Here is a 27,972-nt window from a genome sequence, read left to right on the forward strand (position 1 = left end):
CCTGACAGTGACCAGTGCCAGATATTTCACAGGGTATGAACAGAACAGGGCAGTTATCAAGTGAGCCATCCCTGGTCAGTTCCAGCTTCTGGCAGTCAGAGGTTTAGGAATACCCAGACCGTAAGATTGACCATCTTGGCTAGTAGCCATTCCTCCATGAACTTAGCTAAATTATTTTTTGAAACCAGTTATACTTTTGGCATTCACAACATCCCCAGGCAATTCCTTCCACAGGTTGACTGTGCATTGCGTGAAGAATTACTTCCTTATTTGTTTTAAACCTGATGCCAATTAATTTCATTGGGTGATCCCTACTACTTGTGTTGTTTACCCCTTCACGTTTCACTTTCACCACACCATTCATGGATTTGATAGACCTCTGTCATATATCCCCATAGTTGTATCTTTTCTAAAATGAGCAATCCAAGGTTTTTTAATCTCTCCTAATATGGAAGCTAGTCCCCGTAATCATACTTATTGCCCTTCTCTGTACCTTTTCCTATTCTAATATACCTTTTTTGGGGATAGGGAGACCAGAACCGCACACAGTATTCAAGGAGTGGATTTATATAGTGGCATTGACACATTTTTCATCTTCTTTTCCTTTCCTAATGGTTCCTAACATTCTGTTAGCTTTTTTGACTGCCCCTGCACATTGAACAGATGTTTTCAGAGAACTATGCACAATGACTCCAATATCTTTCCTCAGTGGTAACAGCTAACTTAGACCCCATCATTATTTTGTATGTATAGTTGGGATTATGTTTTCCAGTGTGCGTTACTTTGCGCTTATCAACACTGAATTTTATCTTCTGTTTTGTTGCAGTTTAGTGATATCCCTTTTCCAGATCATTTATGAATATGGTGATCAGCACAGGTTCTAGTATAGATCCCCGGGGACCTGGTGTTCACCTCTCTCCATTGTGATAACTGACCCCTTTATATCTACCCTTTATTTCCTATCTTATAACAAGTTACTGATCCATAAGAGGATCTTCCCTCTTAGCCCATAACTGCTCACTTTGCTTAAGAGCCATTGGTGGGGGACCTTATGAAAGGCTTTCTGAAGGTCCAAATACATTGTATCAGCTGGATTACCCTTGTCCACATGCTTGTTGACCCCCTCAAAGAACTTTTATAAATTGGTGAGGCATGACTTTTCCTTTACAAAATCAGTGTTGACTCTTCCACAAAGTATCTTGTTCATCTGTGTGTCTGATGATTCTGTTCTCTACTATAGTTTCAACCAACTTGCCTAGTATGAAGTTAGGGTTACTGACCTGTAATTGCCAGGATTGCCTCTGGTGCCTGTAATTGCCAGGTTTGCCTCTGGTGCCTTTTAAAAAGAAATTGGCATCATATTAGCTATCCTCCAGTCATGTGGTATAGAGGCTGATTTAAGTGATAGGTTATAAACCACAATTAGTTCTGCTATTTCATATATGAGGTGCTTCAGAGCTCTTGGGTGAATACCATCTGGTTCAGGGAACTTATTACTATTTAATTCATCAATTTGTTCCCAAACCACCTCTGTCTGGCAGTTCCTCCAGAACACGTCTAAGCTAAACCAAAATAAGTCATGTAAAAAAATAAAGTCCACAAAGAGGTTTTTTGCACGAGTTTAACTAAACCAATGCATGTTTATACTCAGACATGGCTTTTGAGGCTCTCAGACTGCTTATTATGATTCCCTGTTGGTTAGTAGCCTACCCCTGACCCCAAGTCCCCCTGGTGCTCTGTCTTCCTTAATAATGAGGGAAGATGAGGAGGAGGATTAAAGTGGAAACCGACGACTCCATGCAACATCTGGAGCCACATCTCTATTGTAGACTTTTTCCATTCCTTGACAGGTCTTGCTTCAATCCACATATCTGGACATAACATTATGAATTCAAAGGTTACAGAATTCCAATGACTGCCGAGTATTATTCCTTGCCCAGCCTTCCTGGGATACTGCTACCAACATGTGTCCCACTGGTTTTAACTTGCAGTAACCCACCAGCACAAATATTGACAACTATGGCAAAATGCTCATATCTTGTCTGTAAAAATGTGGCCCAGGGGTGCAGTGGAATTCCAGGGGTTGTGCCTGTAATATATACGATATGGTGGGCTCCCAAGGGATGGGCGGCCTTTTGGTTAAGGCCCTGGGCTAGCACTCAGACTGGGTTCTTATTCCAAGCTTGTTCATGGATTTCCTGTGTTATCTTGAGCAAGTCACTTCAGCCAAAGTGTTCATACTTGTTTGTCTAAAGTTAGGCACTCCGAGCAACCTTGTCCTGAATTGAAATGTTGAGATCCATTGACTTCAGTGGGAACAATTTATTTAGGAGCTTATGTGGATTTGGGGGCTTAACTTTGGGAAACCATGTTTGAAAATCTTAAACACAAACTCTGCCTTTGTGAAGTGGGGATGACCTTACCTTCTGGGTCCATAGTCCTGAGCTGGCTATTGCCTACCCCTAAGAAGGGGTGGTAAAGCCCACATTTTCAGTATGTCTGAATGGATGCAATATCCCACGCTTTAAAACTGTCACTTGTGGGACTCCATGGCTCAGTTGGCTGATTTTCCACATGTAACTGGCTTGCAGGTGACCAAAAGTGATATCTGATGGATACGTATTTGTATATTTATAAAACTGCTTGGAGTAACAGGTTTTTAAAAAAAACAAATATTAATTGTGTATTCTTTATTTTGCAATAATGTATATTATTAATAGTGAATTTAGTGTTGGAGCTGGATTGACAAGTCTGGAGACTAAAATCTTTCTTTCATGCTCAGAAATGGTACAGCATGAGGGGCAGAAGTGCAAAGCTGCTCCCTGCCAGTGTACATTAATTCAATTCTAGAGGGTTCAGCCTTAATAGCCACTACAGGCCTAAATCTGTACCATTATAGTTCAGTGGGAGTTCTGTCACTGACTTAAGTGGGAGTAGGACCAGGTCCTACATTCCTGTCCTTTTGGGCTGAGGCTGACCAAAAAGGTTTAACTTAATGCCAATTGTAGTGAAACTAGATAAGTTCATGGAGGATAGGTCCATCAGTGATTATTAGCCAGGATGGGTAGGGACAGTGTCCCTAGCCTCTGTTTTCCAGAAGCTGGGAATGAGCGATGGGATGGATCACTTGATGCTTACCTGTTCTGTTTGTTCCTTCTGAAGCACCTGGCATTGGCCACTGTTGGAAGACAGGATACTGGGCTAGATGGACTTTTGGTCTGACCCAGTATGGCCATTCTTACGTGGCATCTGTCCCCTAGGAACTGGAGCTGAACTATCATGTTACTTCATACAGGCCAACAAACAGCCCTCAAGAAGTGATGGTTTTTGATCAGTACTGACATGCTGTAGACTTAAGCTGGTGACCTAGAGGTGAAAGGCACGATATCCAGGCACAACAATGTCATATTTATATTTTCAAGCTTAAGATCCATGTAAAACATCTGTGCACAGGAATGAAGAATATCCTATTGCTGTCAGAAGCTATAGCCATTTTTAGAAATCCCTGGCTGAAGTTTGTGTTTCTTGACTCTGCTTCCTGAAGGGCTGCTTGACTTTCCTGCCCCAGATTTGCAGTCTCTGTACAGGAAATTAGAGGCTTCTGAGAAAACTGAAACCATCAATTGACTAAATCATGCAAATTGTATTGCCTGAAACTGCCTGAGGAAAGGCTGTTGATATCAGACTTTGAGATTAGGGCTCTTGTAATTTGGGTTCTGTGAATGTGCTTTCATATCAGCTCCGAGGAGAGAGAGAGAGAGACTTTTTAAAAAAAACAACCCAAAACAAAACATGAAAATAACAACCTAAAATTCTTGCTGCAGAAACTGGCAGGATTTCTTGGTAGTAATCTGTATTTGAAGACCGAGTAATGATGGGAACTTTTGTGCATTGGAGCTTGCAAGATCAGGCCCAATGTGTATAAGGGCTTGTATATAAAATATATATAGTTTTGTGCTTTAAATTCACATCCTGCCTTAATCTGAACCAACTTTTAAGAATAGATGAGACCTAGGAAAGAGGAGTTTACCAAATTTGTGGCCATGGACTTTGTTGTGAGGTTGGTGGACCCATGACTTTGGACAAGTCTGAAAAATGGGGTGGACAGACTCAGTCTTCAGGCCAGTAGAAGGGCCACATCTGGTTGCATTTAATGCAAAGATATTCTTGTGATGAAGTGTGGGGAAACTATACAGAGCCGTGTTCTAGGTTTATTCTGAGAGGGGTCAGGGACTAGGAGAGACATGGGCTTTCCACTGAGAATAGCAGTCTAGTTGCCTGGAGAGAGAGCAGTGGCCAAAGGTCTAGTATGAGCTTTGGGAGAGCCAAAGGGATTGTGGTGAACTGGGGCAGGAACAAGATTAGCAGGGGTCCAGGCTTAGGGATGTGAGATGAAGCCCCAATATAGTGTTTTCCAGACCCTTTTGCAGGGTGTCATTTAGGACTATTGACTCTGCAACAGGTCTGAAAGGACAGGAGAAGCCCAAGTACAAGTGCAAGGGGTTGTTTCATAATAAATGAAACTCCAGGAGAGGCCACTTCGTTGTAAAATTCAGAGTTGTTTGAGTCTTGATTGAGGTGGCCCTTGAAGAGGAGGAACTGTGGCACAACACCACACCCACACAGGTGGGGCCTCTAGACACTGCCATTATACAAACAATTAAATAATTTGAAGGGGTAAAGTGGTGAGTAGCTTAATGGATTTTGATGGGATGTTTTCGCTCACATAGGAAAGAGCACAGTGGTACAGGAAGTTAGTTGGACCCCTCATACACAGTTATTCACATGCATAAGTGTTTGTGGGATTGTGGCCTATAAGAAAGACTATAAGAATGGCCATTCTTGGTCTGACTAAGGCTCCATCTAGCCCGTATCCTGTCTGACAGTGGCCAGTGCCAGATGCTTCAGAGGGAACGAACAGAACAGGGCAGTTTCTAGTGATCCTTCCTGTTGTCCAGTCCCATCTTTTGGCAGTTGAAGGTTTTAGGACACCCACAGGATGGGGTTGCATCCCTGACCAGCTTGGCTAATAGCCATTGATGGACCTATCCTCCATGAGCGTATCTAATTTTTTTTTTAACCCAGTTATACTTTTATCCTTCACAACAACCCATGGGAACAAGTTCCACAGGTTGACTATGCTTTGTGTGAAGAAGTACTTCCTTATGTCTGTGTTAAACCTGCTGCCTATTAATTTCAGTGGGTGACCACTGGTTCTTGTGTTATGTGAAGGAATAAATAACACTTCCCCATTCACTTTCTCCATAGCATTCATGATTAAATAGACTAAGGGCTAGTCTACACCGGCAATGCTAAAGCGCTGCCGCAGCAGCTTGTGGCTTAACGTGGCTTGTGTGGTCACGGCGCAGCACTGGGAGAGAGCTCTCCCGGTGCTCTAAAAAACCCACCTCCACGAGGGGCGTAGCTCCCAGCGCTGGGGCACTGTTTACACTGGCACTTTACAGCACTGCAACGTGCTGCGCTTGGTGTTTTTTCACATCGCTGAGCGAGTAAGTTGTAGCGCTGTAAATTGCCTGTGTAGACAAGCCCTAATTTTTTGAATGTGGAGATCCCCACACCTGAGCCATAGTTTTTTAGGTGGCAGATCTGAGGAACTGTTCCAGATTTAGGTGTAAATAGAGGAAGTTTTGGAACAAAGTGATAAGTTAAACAGTAATAAATCACCAAGATCAGATGATATTTCTGAAGGAACTCAACATGAAATTGCAGAACTACTAGCTGTGGTATGTAACCTGTCACTTAAATTACCCTCCGTACCGTTATTTTTTACTCTTGCAGGGTTTGGGGGGAGGGAGGGGAGATTATTGGTCTAAGTTTAGTGTGTTAGGCGTATCTGCCTCCTGCACTCCCCCTCAAAACTCCCTCACAGAGCTCCCCTGTTTGCTGCTCCTGTTCGCTAGCTCCTAGAAGAAAAAGGGAGGTAGAAAGGGTCATACAGGATAATGGCCTGACCTGGATGATTCTGCATGTTTTATAGGATTTACGGTTGGGGATTTAGGAGAAGAGTTTTTTAGATTTATTACTGCTCAGGAGAAAGATAGGAGGAGGAGATTAATTTCCAACAGAGTTAATGTGGAGTGACAGTAATTCTAAATAGTCCCCTTACCCATTCTTCTCTATTAATAGATTGCTTTGGGGGAATATGTAATGGCTCATTTGCAATGCTTATCTGTGAGAACTGTGGCAGATTGCCAGCAGAAAGTCGTCCTATTCAGATGTAACAACTTGCTTACAGTGCTGTCCCGGAGGATCATAGCAGACTGCAAACATAGACGTGGTATAGTCAAGCTGTTTAAATTAGCATAATAACTCTGCCTAATTTATGTACAAGTGGACCTAGTTTATGCATGTTGATACACATGGATATAGTTTTATGCTGAATTTATTCAACCTATTCAGTGGTATTGTGGCAGCAACAAGTAATCTGAACTAGTCACTAGCTGATTGGGAAAACAGGAGTGGAAATCTATGCTGCTGGTGTCTACAGGAAATCACGCCCTGTCAGGGTTCCCTCCCCACTCTGATGTCTGAGGTACAGATGTTGGGACCCACATGAAAGACCCCCTAAGCGTATTTCTACCTGCTTATGTTAAAACTTCCCCAAGGCACAAATCCTTTCCTTGTCCTTGGATGGTATTGCTGCCACCACCAAGTGATTTTGACAAAAATCTAGGAAAAAGGGCCACTTGGAGTCCCTGTTTCCCCCAAAATATTCCCCTAAACCCCTTCACCCCCGTTCCTGGGGAGGCTTGAGAATAATATACTAACCGATTGGTTACAAAGTGACCAAACCCCTGGGTTTTTAGGACACTGAAAATCAATCAGATTCTTAAATGAAGAATTACTTTTTTTTAAATTAAAGAATTATACCTGCAAAATCAGTATGGAAGGTAACTTTACAGGGTAAATAAAAAGATTTAAAATCTAGAGGATTCCCCTCTAGGCCTAGCTTCAAAGTTACAAAAAACAGGAATAAAACTCCCTCTTAGCATAGGGAAAATTCACAAGCTAAAACAAAAGATAGTCTAACGCATTTCCTTGCCTTTACTTAAAATGTCTGTAATTTTAGATGTATCTTTTCAAGAAATGGTTTACCTGCTTGGTCGGTCGGTCGGTCTCCCTCCCCCCCTCCCTTCCTCCCTCTCCAGAGAGGGAACAGACAAAGAGAGCACAAACAAAACCTCTCCCACCCCCGAGAGTTGAAAGTGTCTTCTTTCCTTATTGGTCCTTTTGGTCAGGTGCCAACCAGGTTATTTGAACTTCTTAACCCCTTACAGGTAAAGTGATTCTGTACCTCTGGCCAGGAGGGATTTTATGTTACTGCATACATAAAGGTTTTACCCTTCCCGTTATATTTAGGACACGCCCCAAGAGATCAGTTTCTTATGTCAGGAGCATGTTACCCTTCATGTCACTTTCATCCATCTTTCCTGATGGAAGACACTGAAATACCAGCAGCATGAACAGGTGTCCATCCATCAGGAATAATAACTGGGGGCAGGAGTAATGAAGGATAAAGTATACTAAGATTTGTAAGGATTAAAGGCAGCTTTAATTTGCCCTGATGCTTTTGGCTTTCAGGTGGATTACACAGGAGGTGGGATTTGGTCCCATTTAGCCAACTAATACCTGTTTTAGAATTATTTTAATAAGAGAGAGGGACAAACCTATAGCTGTAGGTCACCTAATTCATCCCTGGATGAAATAAAAATAGCTTTTCAGTGCAACACCACTAACTGTCTACTGCGGTTTGTTATATTGGAGGTGCATTAAGACTCAGCTGTATTAAGCATTACAACAATAATGGCGAATATGTATTTTTAAAGTCTCATCAGAGCACTTTCCAAATGTGAATCCTCTCATTGGCGCCTCTGGGACCTAGGTTCATATTAACAAATATACAGAAGGGTTGTGATCACACAATGAGATTGTTTCAGAACCAGAAGCAGTATGGTCTAGTGGCTAGGGCATTGGGCTGGGAGTCTGGAGACCTGTTCCCAGCTCTGCCACTGACCTGTTGTTACCTTGGGTGAGTGATTTCATTTCTGCTCCCTCCCTTTGTGTTATTTACTTACAGACTTGTAAGCTCTTTGGAGCAGGGACTGTCTCTTATGTGTCAGTACAGTGCCCAGCACAATGGGACCCTGATCTTGATTGGAGCCTCTAGATGCTAATATAATACAAATGATAAGGACTAGAAATCAGGAGTTTGACCCCCAGCCCTAAACACAAACAACTAGACAATAGTTTTCTTAGCCTGTATGAATATAAGACTGTCTCTTAAGTTCTAATCTTTGGGCCCTAAACTCTGTGGTGGTGGGTTTGGAAGGAATGATACCTCCGTTGCCAGATAAAAGGGGGGCTGAGGGGTGAGTTCCCACCCAACACATTGCCCTCTGGTCTTGCTGTTGGGTAGGGGAGATGGGGCCACTGCCTATGATCTCTGGAGTACACAGGATCCCAAGCTATTGCTTGTACTTAAGGCCAGCCCTATATAACACTGTACTGTGACTTTTTACCATTACATTTTTTTTTGCCTCTTATCTTTCTGAAAAATGGATTAACACATGGGATAGATTTTTTTTATTTGTTTTTGTTTTCCCTTCTCGCTCCAATCCTTCAAAGTGCAGGTATTGCAGGGGAGAAATCTCTCTCTATGCATTCTTGGGAACTTGATGGTAGCTGCCCTAACTCAGTTACAAAACTGCCCTTGCACGCAACACGTTTTGATCCATGAATCATGGAGACTTACAGCATGTGTGAAAGTCTCACCACATCCCAGTGAGGTAGGTCATGACTAAAGCAGTATGGCTTGGTGCATGGGACTGGTAGTCTGAACTCCCAAGTCCTACTTTGGTTGTGATGCTGACTGGTCCTGAGATCTTGTCTTAGGCTTAGGTTTGTCTTAGATAGTGTCTTTGGCTGTGATTTTTTCGGAAGGTGCTTACTGAAGTTGAGCATGACTCCCATTGAAATTCAGTGGACATTGGAGGCCTCACACCTTTAGGCTCTTTTGAAAATCCTAGCCTTAATATCTCTCTCACCTTTTCTATCCGTAAAATGAGGATAATAGTGCCCTTGTTTGTAAAGCATACCTTGCATTCATGTATGGTTTTTGGATGAATATTATCTTCCTCATTTTACAAATGATCAACCTCTATAGCACAGTGTGTCTCCATATAAGCAATTTTTTTATCCTCCTGAGCTCTCTGGGCTGCTCTCTACTACTGTGATGTCTAGAGGGTCCAAACACTTGAGCCTCGTCTGTGCTAGCACTCCCAACATTGCAAGTGCAGATAGAGCTGACCAGGTTTACAACAACAGAAGGCTTACACCCCTCATTGTAGTTGAGGCCCCTCTCTTGGTGTCTTGTGTGCCCCCCAACAGTATACAAATTCACTCACTTAAGAATGCCGCCATCCAAATATACAAATGACAAGGATAGCCTAATTAGATCACGTCTGCAGCGCAGTGACCTCAATACAACATGGCTTATCAAAGTCAGCTGACTGCTCCATGGCAAGATTGCATTATATTCATATCCTCAGGATATTGCATTTTTGTAAGATTATCTGGCAATCGGATTACATTGTAGGCACACTGTGTCAGTCCGATCCTAGCAAGGCAGCCTAGTGAAAATACTTGTACAGTTGGCTGGTGCTTACTAAATTGAATGTAGAACATACATTCCTATCCCTTTCAATACTGCTGTATAAACTTCAGTTGCAAACAAAATTTTTTTGTATGCACAGGCCATATGAATTTAAACTCCAAGGACAGGTCTGGATGTATGAACTTCTTGGTGTATATAGCAGTGTTAGCATATGTTAAATATACATTTACATTGATATCTTGCAACATGTCTACACAATTCAGTATTTAACACCTGTCAAAAGGAAGTAGGGAGGGCATTGAGTCCAAGGACTAGAACAGAGGATTAGGAGTCAGACCACTGAGTTCTAGTCTCAGTTCTGTCACTGGTTGTTCACGTGACTTCAACAACTATCTGAACTTGGGGCCCAATCCAGTGCCCATTGAAGTCCATGGAAATCTTTCCATTGGCTCAATGGGTTTTGAATCAGGCCCTTAAACTCTCTTCCTGTCACAGTTCTTCCTTGTGCCACAGTTTCTCTAGGAATCTGAATACTTTTCTCATAAGCTTGTTGGCATGATTGTAAAAGAGGTTTGAGACAATACATCTGAGCTTTTGTGCTGGTGATCCTTCTATACTGAGAGAGAGGGAGCTACTAAAGAGAGGAATAGTGGTTGAAAAATGGAGGGTGGGGTTTGTTTGTTTGTGTGAAATATCAAAATCTTTTATTTAAAAAAAACCTGCAAATTTCAACTAGCTTCTGTTAGAGATCTGAACTGCAGAATTAAATCTAATCTAGTGTTCAGAGGGCTTTGGATCTAGGGTTTTTTTTGTTTGACTTGTGCATGTGTAGCAATACCAATGAGAAGGGCCCTACCAAATTCATGGTCCATTCTGGTCAATTTAATGGCCAGAGGCTTTCTAAATTGGTCAATTTCATGATTTCAGAAGTTTACATCTGAAATTTCAGTGTTGTAATCATGGGGGTCCTGACCCAAAATGGGATCATGGGGTGGGGGGGTGGGAGTTTGCAAAGTTGTTGTGGGGGGTACCCAAGATTGCGACCCTCACTTCTGTGCTGCCTAGGCAGCAGCCTCTGAGCTTCCTGCAGTTAGTGGAGGTTCCTAGAGGTGGGTAGGATCTGCCCCGTGCTGCTAGCCAGGTCAGTTAAAGATTAAGGCTGGGTGCCCCAGTCCCAGAAGAAGCCCTGGGGGATGGAAGCCCGGAGCCTGGGTTGCCTCGGCCTAGGGGGTGGCAGGGCAGAAGCCCGGGCTGCCCTGGCTGCAGCTGGCAGGAGCAGAAGCCCCAAACCCGGGCCGGAGCTGCTGAGGGAGGAAACCTGGAGCCTCAGCAGGAGCCATGGAGAAGGGAGGAGTGGGGGGCAGTAATCTGGCTCCCAGGCTAACCCGGCTGGAGCGGCAGAGAACAGAAGCCCAAAGCCTGGGCTGCCTGCAAGCCCTGGCTGGAGCGGGGGATAGGCCTTGAGTCCGGGCTGCCCTGACTGCAGCTGGCGGGAGCAAAAGCCCCCAGTCCCAGGAGCCGCCGGGGGAGGAAACCCCTAAGCTCTGTGCCAAGAGCCGTGGCCGGAGTCCTGAGGTGGGGGGGTGGGGCAGGGGGAGAAACCCGGAGCCCGGGTTGCCCCAGCTGCAGCCACTGGGAGCAGAAGCCCCCAGCCCAGAGGAGCTGGGGGAGCAAAAGCCATGGGGGAAGGGGGACAAAAGCACAGAGCCCAGCTTCCGGGCTGCTGCAGCGTAAAAGTGAGGGTGTACCACCCTCATTTCTGCACTGCCTCTGGAGGTGGGTCTGATCTCCCCACCAAGAGCAGCCATGCAGGGGAAGGACAACTCCTGTCCCTCCCCAGCTGTCCGGACTAACAGTAAGGAGCCCTGGGCTCCCAGCAGCAGGGGAGATCAGAATTAATGGGGAAGGGCTGATTTCAGAGTCCGTGACACATTTTTCATGGCTGTGAAATTGGTAGACCCCTACCGGTGAGATGTGGTCACCAAAACTTTAGGTGACAGATGTATTTTGCTTTTTGGCTTCTATGGTCCTCTGGGTTTTAGGACAGACATGAAAATAAAAACCAGTATATGGAACTGTTTCCTCAAATACCTAGATGTAATTGGACGAGGTAAAAATGCTTTGGTGATAGGAACAGTGTTTACTCTAGGATTCATCTGTTTCAAGCAATCTTGCATCAATCAGAAGAACCCAGTGGGGCACGGAGCGGAACATGTGATCCTGCCTACGTAGGCCTTTAATAGAAACTTAGCTGTGTGTAAACAGAGATTAACTCTGAGGTGGTCCTATATGGCTCTAACCCAAGGAACACTATTCACTCTCAGTGCTATACAGTGTCTAGAGCCCTGTTTGGCCAAATAGTAGTTGAATCTGAGGTTAAGCAATGGTTGAAGTTTATTAAAAGGAAAGTAAGGATGTTCTTGTGGCTAAAGCCCAGGCCAGAAGTGGGGATGCCTTTATTCTATTTTGACTTGTTCAGACTTTGTGTGTGTGTGTGACTGTATATTCAGGTAGTGTTGAGAGGCCAGATCAGGGCTCCATTGTGTTAAGTGCTGAACACACATAAGGACTTCAAACAGTACCTCTCTCTCAGAGCCTAGTTTAAGAGCTATCTAAGAAATGCTGACACACTCCATATGAAGAATGGATTTAAGGCCCCTACACAGCTCTTCCAGGACTTCTTGCTTTTGCAAGGAAGGGGAAACAAAAACAGAATCCACCAAAATCCAAGTGCCTCCAATGTGCAGACTTTTGCTAAATCAATTATTTATTTTTTGAGTAATATTTACAATTAGGGCTGTCAAGCGATTAAAAACATTAATTGTGATTCATCACACGATAAATCGCAATGTTAAACAATAATAGAATATCATGTATTTAAATATTTTTGGATCTTGTCTACATTATCAAATATGTTGATTTCAGTTATAACACAGAATACGAAATGTACAGTGCTCACTTTATATTGATTTTTTATTACAAATATTTTCACTGTAAAAAAACAAAAGAAATAATCTTCTTCAAGTGGTTGCTTATGTGTATTCCACAATTGGTGTGCGTGCTCACCACGTGCACCGGTGCCGGAAGTTTTTCCCCTAGCAGTACCTGTAGGGGGGAGCGCCCCCTGCAACCCCTAGAGTGGCGCCTGCCTGGTGCGGTATAAGGGGAGCTGCGTGCTCCCCCCACCCTCAGTTCCCTCTTGCCACCAGTGATTGTGCGTCGGAACTGCTCTGCTCCAGCTTTGCTGTAGCTCGTCCCCAGAACTGTTTGTTAGTACCTGTAGTTAGTTAGCTGTTTAGTTAGTTAGTTTAGTTAGTCAGTGATCCCAGGACAAGGCATGCCCCGCACCCTGGGGTTTAAGTCGTGCGGCTCTTGTAGGCGTTCTATGCCAAGAAGTGACCCGCATGCAGACTGTTTGCGCTGTTTGGGAGAAACCCATATCAGCGAAAGGTGCAAGATTTGCAAGTCATTTAAGCCTTGGACCAAAAGAGAAAGGGACATTAGGCTCTGGGCCATCCTGATGGAGTCGGCGCTGACCCCCACTCTGGCACACCGCTCCCAACCGGTACCTGGCACCACAGCATCGGTATGTGGCGACCCTTTGGTGCCATCGACCAATTGGCACCGCTCCCCGTTCACAGGGCATGCCAAGAGGGCCAGAAAGACTCCCTCTTCACAGCGGCACCGAGGGAAGTCTGGGACAGAGGCTAGGCCTATGTTGGGCAGTCCTTGATCCCCACCGGGCCCCAGGCCTCTGACTCATGTTGAGCAGAGTAGCCCAGCCCCTTTGGAACAGGCCTCTCCAGATATCCGGATGCCGTCCACACCCGGAGCTCTCCAGGCGGCCTGGGATGTTATGTCTGTGCCGATGCCCGGAGCATCACCGATGTTGGCCCCACACTCCAGAGGCAAGCCGCCACTGGGATCTCCGCAGTCGCCACCAGCCTGGTACTGGTCTCTTTCGAGGGTACGTTCCCGATGCCGTTCACTGGGCAGAGTCCATGTGGATCACCCTCGATGCCGACCAGACTGTCTGGGTTCCGTCCAGCCGGGACTCTCAGCACTGCTCGTCCTCCAGGAGCGAATATCGACGGGACTGTGGCAGGCATCGCCAACAGTCCTCGTCCAGTCGGTCACGGCAAGGTCGTCAATGCCATTTCCGCTCAGACTCCCGCTCCAAGTCTCCGCCAAGACATCGCAACCCTGGGTGTCAATCACTGGTCTCTTGCTGTCATGGGTCCGCTCCTCCTGTCCATGTGCACCGCCTTGGGTCTGTTGGTAAACAACACCAAGTCCACGTTAGTCCTGGTCCAACGCATAGAGTTTATCTGAGCACTCCTGGACGCAGTGTCGGCCAGGGCCTCTCTCCTGCCAGACAGATTTGAGAACCTGACAGATCTCATTGGCTCGGTCACAAGGTTCCCGGTGACAACAGCCAGGGTTTGCCTGCAACTCTTGGATCACATGTTGGCATGCACATACGTGGTCCGTCACACCAGACTCAGGATGAGGCCCTTCCAGCTCTGGTTGGCCTTGAAGTTTTCCCAGGCCACAGACAGGATGGACAAGGTCCTCACCATTCAGGACTCTGTGATCGCCTCCCTATGGTGGTGGTCTGCCCCAAACAACATGCTCCAAGGTGTCCCTGTTCAGGGACAGGGCCCCGTTGTTGGAGCCAGTGTCCAGTGCGTTGGACCTCGTTTGGGGGGCCCATGTGGGGAACTTTCAGACCCAAGGCCTGTAGTTGGCTCAAAACCTGACCCTACGTATAAACGTCAAGGAGCTCAGGGCTGTGCAGCTGGCGTGCATGGCCTTCTGCTCGCACGTGGAGGACAAGGTAGTCAGGGTCCTTCCAGACAACATGGCCTCGATGTTCTATATCAACAAGTAAGGCGGGGCCTGATCCTATGCCCTCTGCTACGAAGCCCTCCGGCTGTGGGACTTCTGTATAGCCCATGGCATCCACCTGAAGGCCTTCCACCTACCGGGCGCCCGGAATGAGAGGGCGGATCGCTTGAGCAGGGACTTTTCCTCGCAACACAAGTGGTCCCTCCACCTGGAAGTGGCCCACCGGCTCTTCCGAAGGTGGAGAACTCCCCAGGTGGACCTATTCACGACTGGACAGAACCGGCGATGCCTGGTCTGGGGAGGGGTGTTGTCTCCGATGGCTTTTTCCTGTCCTGGTCAGGCCGACTTCTCTACACCTTCCCCCCATTCTCTCTAATCAGCAGGGTCCTGGAGAAGATAAAGATGGACAAGGCCTGGATCCTCCTTATGGCCCCGGCGTGGCCCAGGCAGCATTGGTACGGGACCCTCATGGGCCTGGCGGCAGCTCCGCTGTGGCCATTGCCACTCTGCTCGGACCTGCTCTCTCAGGACCAGCGCTGACTCCTCCATCCCAACCTAGCGGCTCTTCACCTCATGGCATGGCTGCTCAGTGGTTAGGTGGAGAAGGGACGTGCTCAGAACAGGTTCAGCGTGTCCTCCTCGAAAGTAGACATCCCTCCACTTGCTGCGCTTATTTGGCGAAGTGATCCCGGTTTTCTAGGTGGGCGGTGGACCAGGGTGTCTCCTCTGTGGCTGCCCCAATCCAGTTTATCCTTGATTACCTCCTTCACCTGAGGGCCAGGCTCTGTCGCCCTCGTCAGTCAAGGTGCACCTTCTATTGGCCGGTGCAAGGGCACACGGTATTTTCCCATGCTATGAGTAGCCGGTTCCTTAAGGGTTTGCACCATCTCTTTCCATATTCTAGACCCCCGGTCCCGCAGTGGGACGTAAACCTGTTGTTGGTGTGTTTCACGGGGCCCCCGTTGGAACCACTGGCCACGTGCTCCTGGTGTCACCTCTCATGGAAGGTGGCCTTCCTGGTTGCAATCACGTCAGCCAGGCGAGTCTCAGAGCTCGGGGCCCTGACCTCTGAGCCACCGTCTCTGCCCCAAGCCTAACGCCCAACGAGGGGCGCCGTCTCCACACGCTTGAAGTGCAGCGGGCTCTGGCTTTCTACCTCGAGTGGACCAAGCTGTTCAGAAAGTCCTCGTAACTGTTCATCGCCTCGGCTGAGCGCACGAGGAGCCAGCCGATTCCCACTCAGCGGCTTTCCAGTCGGATCACTTTGTGCATCTATTCCTGTTATGAGCTGGCATCTGTCCCCCTGCAGCCCATTGTGAGGGCACACTCGACTCGGGTGCAGGCCTCGTTGGCTGTCTTCGTGGCCCACCTCCCCATCCAGGACATTCGTGGGGCTGCCATGTGTTCTACGGTTCACACGTTCGTCTCGCACTATGCAATCGTCCCCCAAACCAGGGATGACGCCGGGTTCAGCAGGGCTGTCCTCCATCCTGGGAACTTGTGAACTCCTACCCACCTCCAACAAATATAGCCTGGAACCACCTGTTGTTGAATACACATGAGCAATCACGCGAAGAAGAAAAGACAGTTACCTTTTTCGTAACTGGTGTTCTTAGAGATGTGTTGCTCATATCTATTCCACATCCCGCCCTCCTTCCCCTCTGTCGGAGTTTTCTGGCAAGAAGGAACTGACGAGTTGGGTGGGGAGCACACAGATCCCCTTATACCACGCCAGGCAGGTGCCACTCCAGGGGTCGCGGGGGGCACTCCCCCCATGGGTACTGCTAGGGGAAAAACTTCCGGCACTGGTGCAAGTGGCGAGCATTCACATCTGTTGTGGAATAGACATAAGCAACACATCTCGAAGAACACCAGTTACGGAAAAGGTAACTGTCTTTTTTCAGTTTGCCTAATACAAGTACTGTAGTGCAATCTCTTTATCATGAAAGTTGAACTTACAAATGTAGAATTATGTACAAAAAAACCCTGCATTTAAAAATAAATGAAAATTTTAAAGTCTGCAAGTCCACTCAGTCCTATTTCTTGTTCAGCCAATTGCTTAGGCAAACAAGTTTGTTCACATTTGCAGGAGATAATGCCGCCCACTTCTTGTTCACAATGTCACCTGAAAGTGAGAACAGGCAGTTCTTATGGCACTGTTGTAGCTGGCATTGCAAGATATTTACATGCCAGATGCGCTAAAGATTGATATGTCCGTTTGTGTCCCTTTATGCATGGAGATTGCATTACAGTACTTGTGTGAGGTGAACTAAAAAATGCTGTTTCTTTATCGTTTTTACAGTGCAAATATTTGTAATAAAAATAATATAAAGTGAGAAGTGTACACTCGATATTCTGTGTTATAATTGAAATCAATATATTTGAAAATGTAGAAAAACATCCAAAATATTTAATGCATTTCAGTTGGTATTCTATTTAACAATGCAATTAAAACTGTGATTAATGGCGATTAATTGTTTTAATTAATCACGAGTTAACTGTGGTTAGTCGGCACCTCTATTTATAATACATTTTAATAGCAAACTAAAGGCATTTCAAGAATTGAGCGCTGAAAATTTAGAAAATAAAAAATTATCCTATTCTAAGCCAGATGGCAATGAAAGACAACTGGGCCTTGATGCCAGAGTTCCTGCATTCCGCCTGTAATACTGATTTCACTATTAATGTGGGTTTGGATTGGGGCCTCTGTGTGGAAATACAATGTTTTTGTTTTGGTGGACAGTGTTTCTTGTTAACATCTTATGAGTTATCTATCTTTCCTGCTGAGTTTAGAGTATATTTCCAGACAAAAAATACCGAAGTTGAGAGTACATATCAATTACTTACAGGTAAAAACACCTATTTCCAAAAACAGTGTTATAAAACAAAACTAGCAATCAAAATTAAAGGGAATGCAGAGAAAAGGTGAAATTTCAAACATTGTAGAGTATGGGAATTCTTTTGCTAGTGACTGCTTTACATTTTTGTGGCTCTCTTTGGAAGGAAAAAAGTTAGTTCTACATGCTTTTTTAGAAAATGGTAATTTAGGTGCTTGAGTCATTTGGAGCCATTTAAAAATCCATGAGAGCCTCATGGGCTATCAAGAGGTCCATACTGGACCAGAGATCAATGTCCCCAGTATAGCTTTCACTCTGTCAGAACTGGCCACAGTTGTAAAGGGCAGGTTTTTCAAAGGCAGTTTATGCCTTTTTGAAAATCTCCCCTTAGATCCCCGAGTATTCCACTTCTTAGAAGTTATGAGAATAGTGTAAGGCCAGACTTGGCAAAGAAGCACTAGAAGAATTTTCAAAATATGTCAAGAACCTTTTTTTTTTTTTAAATGGAGTTCTGTATCTTGGAAATGGCTTTTCAGAATCACCTCAGGTTTGCTGTCTCTTGTACCGGCCTCTCTCCCACACTCAACTCCTCCACGCCCCAAAAAATAAAACTGAAACCCTGTCTTTTGTGTATAGACTTTTTCCATGCAAAATGTGAAGTTGAAATGACTTTGTGTCATTTAGAGGGAGGTCAAGTGAGGCCTTAGAGTGGAAAGCTGGTCTCAAGCCTGACTATGGAGAGGCGACTGCCTCTTCCTTGTGCCAGTCCTCTACTTCCTTCACAGAATGACTAGTGTGCTTAGGATGACCATATATAGTGTTTTGGCCGGGACAGTCCCCCTTTTCAGCTCTGTCCTGGCCATTTCTACCTTTTTTGCCAAAACTGAGCATTTGTCCTGGCTGCAGGGCAGAGCAGAGAGTGGCGGCTGCTGTCCGGGGGTCAGCTGAAGGCAGCATTGCCTGTCAGCAGGAGAGTGGAGAAATTTGCTGCTGGCAGGCAGCGCTTCCTTCAGAGCTGACCCCCCCCCCCCATCCCTCCCCCCAGGTGGCGTGGAGCTCAGCAGGTCAGCCCCAGCTGTGGGCGGCACAGGGCTCTGGTGGTGTGGACCTTGGGGAGACATTCTGCTTTTGCCCAGGCCATACATAAGATGGGACTCATGACCAGACTTGGTAGGTCACATAGTAATGAAGACTCAGCTGGGACACGTGTTTCAGGACTAGATGAGATGGAGTAGGAGGGTTGGGGGTGGGGTGAGTGTGTGTCTCTGGTACAGTTTCCTGAAGGATGTTCCCGAAACTGTTGCTCCGTGAAAAATTGCATACGTCATAGTGTCCTGCCTGGTGATTTAGCCTCAGTCTTGGTTTTCATCAACAGCAAGAAAGGGGTGACTGTTCTGAGACTGATTTGAACTCAAAAAGTAATCACCCCCACCCGATCCCTAGTGTGGACCATATCTCCTACAGACTGCTTTCATACTGATTTGCTCATTTTAAGGCCATATTATTCCCTGTGCATGCTTACTACCATATAAGAGACTGGAAACACAGTGAGGTTATGTCTATCATATTTCAGTGGAATTTAAAGATGTGTCCATATATTGTTTTTTTTTCTCTCTCAGGGTCTCTTTATAGTTGTACAATAACATCGGGTACATTATTATGTTCTAGATAGAGATAAAGTGAAGTGGAAGTGATTTGCTGAAGGCAGTTGAAAGTGTTTTGCTCTTTCATATCTTTCCTAAAAATGTTTGTAATTTTATAGTTTGTTGAATTCAGAGTCTTCATTTTTTGTTTTTGTTTGCTTGCTTGCAGGGGACACACTTAGAAGAACCTGTATGGGATCCTAAGGACTTAACGGATGGATGATGTGCTTACGATGATTAAGGTAAGGGAAAGAGTCACTTGTTTTGGCATCACCCAATTTCCCCTCTTCTTGAAGCAGGCCTTGGGATTTAGAAGGCAAATTATAGTCCTTGCTTTATTTAAAATATACTAATAATCAAAGGTGGTATTGGGACACTGCTAAAGTACTAACTTGTTCTTAGGAATGTCTCTTTAAATGGAGAAAAAATTGTCTTGCATTTTAGGAATAACCTGGAACATATACAATGGAAAAAATACTATCGTCTTCCTTAAGGATAATAAGAAGCTCTTTAAATTGTAAAACTTTTATTTGAAGAGCTCGGTACAGTATTTTTTGTTCTCTTGAAACTAAGTGGTTGAGTTTGCAATTCAGGCTCTCACTTGTCATTTTGAGCCACTAAGTAGAATATATTTTATTAGTCTATTTCCATCATATTGAAGTGCTGTGGTCAGCTAGTCTGTCCCCAGATGCCATGGTCAGTATAGAAGTGTTGCAACTGCTGATTAATTAGATACAGAAGGATTCTTGTTTTGCTGAAAACATGAATGTACTGGGCAAAGATTTGAAAAGCAAATATAAACGTACTCAGGCCTGGCATTTATTTATAGGTATTTTTGTGACACTCATCACTGTAGTAATTTGTGTCTTGTCTATATTTACACTTTTCAGAAAGCTTCCTTTGTTTCCATTCTGCCACTGGTAGCAAAAATGGAATGTTTATGTAGACAGTGCACTTTCACCACCACGATCTGTGCAGAATTAGGTATCACAACAGTAAAACACCATTACACTACTCATTATTTCTATTATGGTAGCACTGAAAGAGTTTATTTGTCCCAGGCTTTGTACACACACACGAGCCGGTCCCTGCCCTGAGGAGTTTCTTGTTGAATTAGACAAGTCAAGGGGCAGGAGGGAAAACAGACAGAGGGTTCGCTGGTAGAGCTGGGAGGAGAACCCAGGTTTCCTGATTTTCATGGTAGTGCTCTATCCACGCTGCCTGTTCTAGCCGCACTTCCTGTTCTACATTAGTTCTGCTCTTGCAACCGTCTGGTGGAGCTGTACTGGAACTATTGTAGAGACAGCGAGAATTACCTTGTGTGTGTTGGCCGTCACTCCAGCAGTGTTCTGCTGACCACTAATTTATATTAAGCTCTCTGCAGATAATCCACTTAAAAAAAAAAAAGCAAATCTGAAATACTGTAATGAGATTAGAAATATGAATTGTCAGTCAAAAAACTATACCCAATACAGTAGTTTAGAACTTTTTTCGTGATATTAGGATTCACTGATACTGTTTGGCACTGTGCAAGACAGAGGGCTAGAAACTGACACCCCTATTCATCTTGAGTAGTACTTTACTCCATGAAGAGTCCAAGAGGAAATTAATAGGGGAGGGGGGTTGTCTACTTGTGAGTAGGATATTCTGGATATAGGCAGGATGTTCCATGCATGGGTGGTGGTATGTGGTGTGGGCAGGAATATTAAATCCAGATTTGTTCTCTAGGTTTCCAGTTAGCCATCCTTTCTTTCATTCATGGTTTGTATCATTACCTACCTTCTTTGGCATCCTTTCTTCTGATCCCCTTTGTCATGTGCAGCTCACATGGCCATAACTAGAAGAAGATGATTGAGACGGGCAGCACAATATGTCATGATGTTATGTGGCAGACATTAGACTGCGATCATAGAAACAATGTTAGTTATGCACAGGAGAGACCTCTTAGGTCATTGTCCTTCTGTCAATAAAGAATTATTTTACAGTATCTCCTTTTATGCTCGAGTTTTCCTTGGCTGAATGTTCCACAACCTAAGAGATTTCACCATTAGGTAACTTTTTCCTGTTGTTCAGTCTAAATGTTTCCTTGCTCAATTTCATCTTACAACTCCTAGTTATCCCCCCCACTGAACACCCTACATGAAGGCTCCCCTCCCTCTCCCACACCCACTTGCAGTTCACACCCTCCAAATCCAAAACGTGTAGTTAGTTATTAATTCTTGTCCCTTATGCATTGCTTTATTACTCTAGACATATTATTTAAGTCCAGCCTCATTCATCTTTTTTTGCCTTTCTCTAAAGGCCTAACACAACTTAATCTGTTGTCCACGGAAAGACTGCCATTGCCTTCAGAGTGGTGATCAGCCTCTAAATTTCCACCAGTTTAACATCATTCCTGTCCAGAGGTACATGGAAGTGAGATTGCTCATGAAATCTTGCATACATGCCTTAAGGCACAGTGCCGCATTGTGTGCTAGATTTTGCCCTCTTATATGCACGCAGTCCAGTTGACTGGAAGAATGTATCATAAATGAACATTTGATCCAGTGTGTCCATTCTTCGCCAGTGCAAGAAAGCTGCATGCTGTAAAACGGATGCTGTCTTTCGGTAACACCAATGGAAACAGTGAGTTTCATCGGTATTGTTAGCTCACTGGTTGGTAGTTGGGGGAAGAGATGGAAATTCATGTTCTGACAAGAGCAAATGATTTACAGTAGGTTTGTGGATCTTAAATGTTATTTGGACTTGTTTGGCTTAGGATAAGAGCTGTGTGGAATGTACTTGAGAGTGAATTTGCATGGATGATTCCTTTCACAAAATGAACATCTGTATAGGCATTCATGCCATGCTCCATAGTATCTGAGCATCCATAAGATGAGTCTGTATATGGTTCAAGCAGTGTCAAGAAGATGCCATGTTAAAGCCCATGTGCTTATCCTGCCTTTTGGTCTTTTTTTTTATTAAGTTAGATAAAATGCTAGTCAGTAGCTACAATCAAGGGGGTTCTCTGGTATAGACAGTACCATAGGTACACATGGAGATATTCAGATACACCTCTCATTCCTTTAACCTCTTCCACAGTTGTGTTTGGTTTGCAATAGTGCTCAATTACATAGCTGGATGGAGTGATTCATAGAATCATAGAATATCAGGGTTGGAAGGGACCTCAGGAGGTCATCTAGTCCAACCCCCTGCTCAAAAGCAGGACCAATCCCCAATTAAATCATCCCAGCCAGGGCTTTGTCAAGCCTGACCTTAAAAACTTCTAAGGAAGGAGATTCCACCACCTCCCTAGGCAACGCATTCCAGTGTTTCACCACCCTCCTAGTGAAGTTTTTCCTAATATCCAACCTAAACCTCCCCCACTGCAACTTGAGACCATTACTCCTTGTCCTGTCCTCTTCCACCACTGAGAGTAGTCTAGAACCATCCTCTCTGGAACCACCTCTCAGGTAGTTGAAAGCAGCTATCAAATCCTCCCTCATTCTTCTCTTCTGCAGACTAAACAATCGCAGTTCCCTCAGCCTCTCCTCATAAGTCATGTGTTCCAGACCCCTAATCATTTTTGTTGTCCTTCGCTGGACTCTCTCCAATTTATCCACATCCTTCTTGTAGTGTGGGTCCCAAAACTGGACACAGTACTCCAGATGAGGCCTCACCAATGTCGACTAGAGGGGAACGATCACGTCCCTCATCCTGCTGGCAATGCCCCTACTTATACATCCCAAAATGCCATTGGCCTTCTTGGCAACAAGGGCATACTTTTGACTCGTATCCAGCTTCTCGTCCACTGTAACCCCAAGGTCCTTCTCTGCAGAACTGCTGCCTAGCCATTCGGTCCCTAGTCTGTAGCGGTGCATTGGATTCTTCCATCCTAAGTGCAGGACCCTGCACTTATCCTTATTGAACCTCATCAGATTTCTTTTGGCCCAATCCTCCAATTTGTCTAGGTCCTTCTGTATCCTATCCCTCCCCTCCAGCGTATCTACCACTCCTCCCAGTTTAGTATCATCCGCAAATTTGCTGAGAGTGCAATCCACACCATCCTCCAGATCATTTATGAAGATATTGAACAAAACCGGCCCGAGGACCGACCCTTGGGGCACTCCACTTGATACCGGCTGGCAAGTAGACATGGAGCCATTGATCACTACCCATTGAGCCTGACAATCTAGCCAACTTTCTATCCACCTTATAGTCCATTCATCCAGCCCATGCTTCTTTAACTTGCTGGCAAGAATACTGTGGGAGATGGTGTCAAAAGCTTTGCTAAAGTCAAGGAACAATACATCCACTGCTTTCCCCTCATCCACAGTGCCAGTTTTCTCATCATAGAAGGCAATTAGATTATTCAGGCATGACTTGCCCTTGGTGAATCCATGCTGACTGTTCCTGATCACTTTTCTCTCCTCTAAGGGCTTCAGAATTGATTCCTTGAGGACCTGCTCCATGATTTTTCCAAGGACTGAGGTGAGGTTGACTGGCCTGTAGTTCCCAGGATCCTCCTCCTTCCCTTTTTTGAAGGTGGGCACTACATTAGCCTTTTTCCAGTCGTCCGGGACCTCCCCCGATTGCCATGAGCTTTCAAAGATAATGGCCAATGGCTCTGCAATCACATCCACCAGCTCCTTTAGCACTCTCGGGTGCAGCGCATCCGGCCCCATGAACTTTTGCTCGTCCAGCTTTTCTAAATAGTCCCGAACCACTTCTTTCTCCACAAAGGGCTGGTCACCTCCTCCCCATGCTGTGCTGCCCAGTGCAGCAGTCTGGGAGCTGACCTTGTTCATGAAGACAGAGGCAAAAAAAGCATTGAGTACATTATTTTTTTCCACATCCTCTGTCACTAGGTTGCCTCCCTCATTCAGTAAGGGGCCCATGCTTTCCTTGACTGACTTCTTGTTGCTAACATACCTGAAGAAACCCTTCTTGTTACTCTTAACATCTCTTGCTAGCTGCGCCTCCAGGTGTGATTTGGCCTTCCTGATTTCACTCCTGCATGCCCGAGCAATATTTTTCTTCCTGGTCATTTCTCCAATCTTCCACTTCTTGTAAGCTTCTTTTTTGTGTTTAAGATCAGGAAGGATTTCACTGTTAAGCCAAGCTGGTCCCCTGGCATATTTACTATTCTTTCTACACATCAGGATAGTTTGTCCCTGTAACCTCACTAAAGATTCTTTAAAATACAGCCAGCTCTCCTAGACTCCTTTCCCCCTCATGTTATTCTCCCAGGGGATCCTGTCCATCAGTTCCCTGAGGTTGTCAAAGTCTGCTTTTCTGAAGTCCAAGGTCCATATTCTGCTGCTCTCCTTTCTTCCCTGTGTCAGGATCCTGAACTCTACCATCTCATGGTCACTGCCTCCCAGGTTCCCATCCACTTTAGCTTCCCCTACTAATTCTTCCCGGTTTGTGAGCAGCAGGTCAAGAAGAGCTCTGCCCCTAGTTGGTTCCTCCAGCACTTGCACCAGGAAATTGTCCCCTACGCTTTCCAAAAACTTCCTGGATTTTCTGTGTACCACTGTATTGCTCTCCCAGCAGATATTAGGGTGATTGAAGTCTCCCATGAGAACCAGGGCGTGCGATCTAGTAACTTCCGTGAGTTGCCGGAAGAAAGCCTCGTCTATCTCATCCCCCTGGTCCGGTGGTCTATAGCAGACTCCCACCACAACATCACCCTTGTTGCTCATGCTTCTAAACTTAATCCAGAGACTCTCAGGTTTTTCTGCAGTTTCATACCAGAGCTCTGAGCAATCGTACTGCTCCCTTACATACAATGCAACTCCCCCACCTTTTCTGCCCTGCCTGTCCTTCCTGAACAGTTTATATCCATCCATGACAGTACTCCAGTCATGTGAGTTATCCCATCAAGTCTCTGTTGTTCCAATCACATCGTAATTCCTTGACTGTGCCAGGACTTCCAGTTCTCCCTGCTTGTTTCCCAGGCTTCTTGTATTTGTGTATAGGCACTTGAGATAACTTGCTGTTTGTCCTGCTTTCTTAGTATGAGGCAGGAGCCCTCCCCTTTCACGTTCTCCTGCTCGTGCTTCCTCCCAGTATCCCACATCCCCACTTACCTCATGGAAGACGGTAGAGATTTCAGGAGACTGGAAAATTGCATGTATAGTTCACATCTATAAAAATGGAAACTAGGGCAATCTGGGGAATTATAGACCAGTCAATTTAACTTCAGTACCTGGAAAGATAATGGAGCAAATAATCAATCAGTTTGCAGACACCTAGACGATAATAAGGTGATAAGTAACAGCATCAATTGGTTAAAGACAAATGGTGTCAAACCAACCTAGTAGCTTTCTTTGACAGAGTAATAACAAGACTTGTGGATGGGGGGAAGCGGTACATGTGCTATATCTTGACTTTACTGAGACTTTTGATGCTTTCTCCATGACCTTCTCATAAACTAGGGAAATATAACCTAGATGGTGCTAGTGTATGGTGGGTGCATAACTGGTTGGAAAACCGTTCCCAGAGAGTAGTTATCAGCGATTCACAGTCAAACTGAAAGAGCATAGCTGGAGGGGTCCCTCAGGGATCAATTCTGTTCAATAACTTCATCAGCGATTTAGATAATGGCATGGAGAGTACACTTACAAAATTTGTGGATGATACCAAGCTGGGAAGAGTTGCAAGTGCTTTGGATGCTAGGGTTAAAATTCAAAATGATCTGGACAAAACTGGAGAAATGGTCTGAAGCAAATAGGATGAAATTCAATAAGGACAGTTGCAAAGTACTCCACTTACGAAGGAACAATCAGTTGCACACATACAAAATGGGAAATGACTGCCTTGGAAGGAGTACTGCAGAAAGGGATCTGAGGGTCATAATGGATCACAAGTTAAATATGCGTCAACTGTGTCTCACTTTTGTGCAAAAAAAAAAAAAAATCATTCTGGGATGTATTAGCAGGAGTGTTGTAAGCAAGACACAAGAAGTAATTCTTCCGCTCTACTCTGTGCTGATAAGGACTCATCTGGAGTACTGTGTTCAGTTCTGGGTGACACATTTCAGGAAAGGTGTGGACAAATTGGAGAAAGTCCAGAGAAGAGCAATAAAAAGGATTAAAGGTCTGGAAAACATGACCTATGAGGGAAGATTGAAAAAAATTGGGTTTGTTTAGTCTGGAGAAGAGAAGACTGAGAGGGGACATAACAGTTTTCAAGGAGGAGGGAGAAAAGTTGTTCTCCTTAACATCAAAGGATAGGACAAGAAGCAACGGGCTTAAACTGCAGCAAAGGCAGTTTAGGTTGGACATTAGGAAAAACTTCCTAACTATGAGAGTAGTTAAGCACTGGAATAAATTGCCTATGGAGGTTGTGGAATCTCTACCATTGGAGATTCGTAAGAGCAGGTTAGACAAACACCTGTCAGGGATTGTCTAGAGAATACTTAGTCCTGCCATGAGTGCAGGGCACTGGACTAGATGACCTCTCGAGGACCCTTCCAGTCCTATGATTCTATAAATCTACAGTTTATACTATAAAATTAGAATGTTCAAAAATGCTTTCGTTTTGTTTGTTTTTTTAAATGATGCCAGGGAGGAGGGAGGGTGAGGCACATTCCCCCTTTTGTTCCGGGCCATTTCACAATCCAGACATTTATAGCTGTGTGGTTTTGCAGGTTTTACATTTAATTGTGTGAAATAAATAGGGCCTGATTTCCGAAAGGGCTTAGTTCCTATTACTCCAGTAAAAACCAATGGGAGCTCAGGCTCTCAGCCTCTTTGAAAATCAGACTCAAGTTTTTGGAGGATGCAAACTGATTGGATCTGCAAACTGCAAACAAGTTTTTGGAGGATGCAAAGGCGGTATTTTCAAAAGTAAAAAAAAAAAAAAAAAGTCACACTGAAAATCATGGGGGTTTGTGCTCCTAAATCACTTAAACTCTTTTGAAAATCCTATGCTGTATGCACAAAATTAGGAAAAGGACTATTTTTAAGTCTTAAATGTCTTTCACTTAAATGAATTTTCTAGCAAAATAGACACATTTCACAAGACTCTTGCAAAATCTGATCTTTCTTGTGCATTTATAAACATCTAGGTTTTGATTTTCATGGTAACTGTTTCACATAGCACTGGCATTAAACACAGTGCACCAATGTCCTGCTTTCTCAATTCACTGGTGTTTATATAGTTAAATAAAACACAGTTCATACAGACGGTGCCTGGAAGCATGCTGGGACCTGTTAGCAATACCTTGAGCTGTTTATATAAACAAATACACCTTCTGCCTTGTCTCTGACAATTAGCTCCTTGAAATTAGTAATGTTGGCAGTAGATTGTGCAGCAGAAGGTCTTGGTGATTGGGAAAACACTTTAGCATTGTATTGCATTCCTGTAGCTTACCTGGAGTATGTGCAAGTGCTGCATATCTGATCACAGAACATTTGTGATCCCAATTCCAGCTGTTGTTCTTGGAGATCCCCAAGGCAGTTTCCAGGACCTGCGATTTTGAAATACATTCACAAAGAACTGATACCTTGCAACTGATTTGGCAGCTGTATAGTGCAGGAACCTATATAGATTCCATAAACGAGTTACTGTGTGAGTTTAAAAGATAACTGAGGACCTGATTCTGTGAATTCAAGTATTGTACACAGTAGGTTGGAGGGCTTTAAGTTCAGCTTGTTTGATGTGTATTTAGGTAGGGTGTTTCTGCGTACAGTATTGTCTGTTTACACACTTGTAACCTAAAATGATGTAAACATGACAACAAAATGCTAATGCATCGGTCGTTAATACATTGTTCTGAAGCAGGCCGTAGGCCTTAAGAAATGCTCTGATTGGCCTTGTACAGCCCACGGGCTGTAAGTTGGGCACCCCAGCTTTAATGTTCTGCTGGTGGTATGGCTGAGGTTAATTTAAATAAGGTATGTGACACACAGTGCCACCTAGTGGCTGAACAGTATAATACAGATTGGTTTCAGAGTAGCAGCCGTGTTAACCTGTATTATGCAAAAAGAAAAGGAGGACTTGTGGCACCTTAGAGACTAGCCAA

At 44.8% G+C, this 27,972-nt stretch overlaps 1 protein-coding gene across 6 annotated transcripts in view; it reads left to right on the forward strand.

Moving 5' to 3' along the window:
* Nucleotides 1-27,972, forward strand: part of PTPRA (protein tyrosine phosphatase receptor type A) — a 261,400-nt gene that overhangs the window by 113,823 nt on the left and 119,605 nt on the right. For all 6 annotated transcript variants that reach the window (XM_073342939.1, XM_073342931.1, XM_073342934.1 and 3 more), the window contains one exon: nucleotides 19,132-19,204. In XM_073342939.1, the coding sequence (XP_073199040.1) occupies nucleotides 19,178-19,204 (27 nt within the window). In that variant the 5' untranslated portion in view covers nucleotides 19,132-19,177. The remainder of the gene's footprint in view (nucleotides 1-19,131; nucleotides 19,205-27,972) is intronic.

This window comes from Lepidochelys kempii, chromosome 4, assembly GCF_965140265.1.
Source record: "Lepidochelys kempii isolate rLepKem1 chromosome 4, rLepKem1.hap2, whole genome shotgun sequence".
Lineage (NCBI taxonomy): Eukaryota > Metazoa > Chordata > Testudines > Cheloniidae > Lepidochelys > Lepidochelys kempii.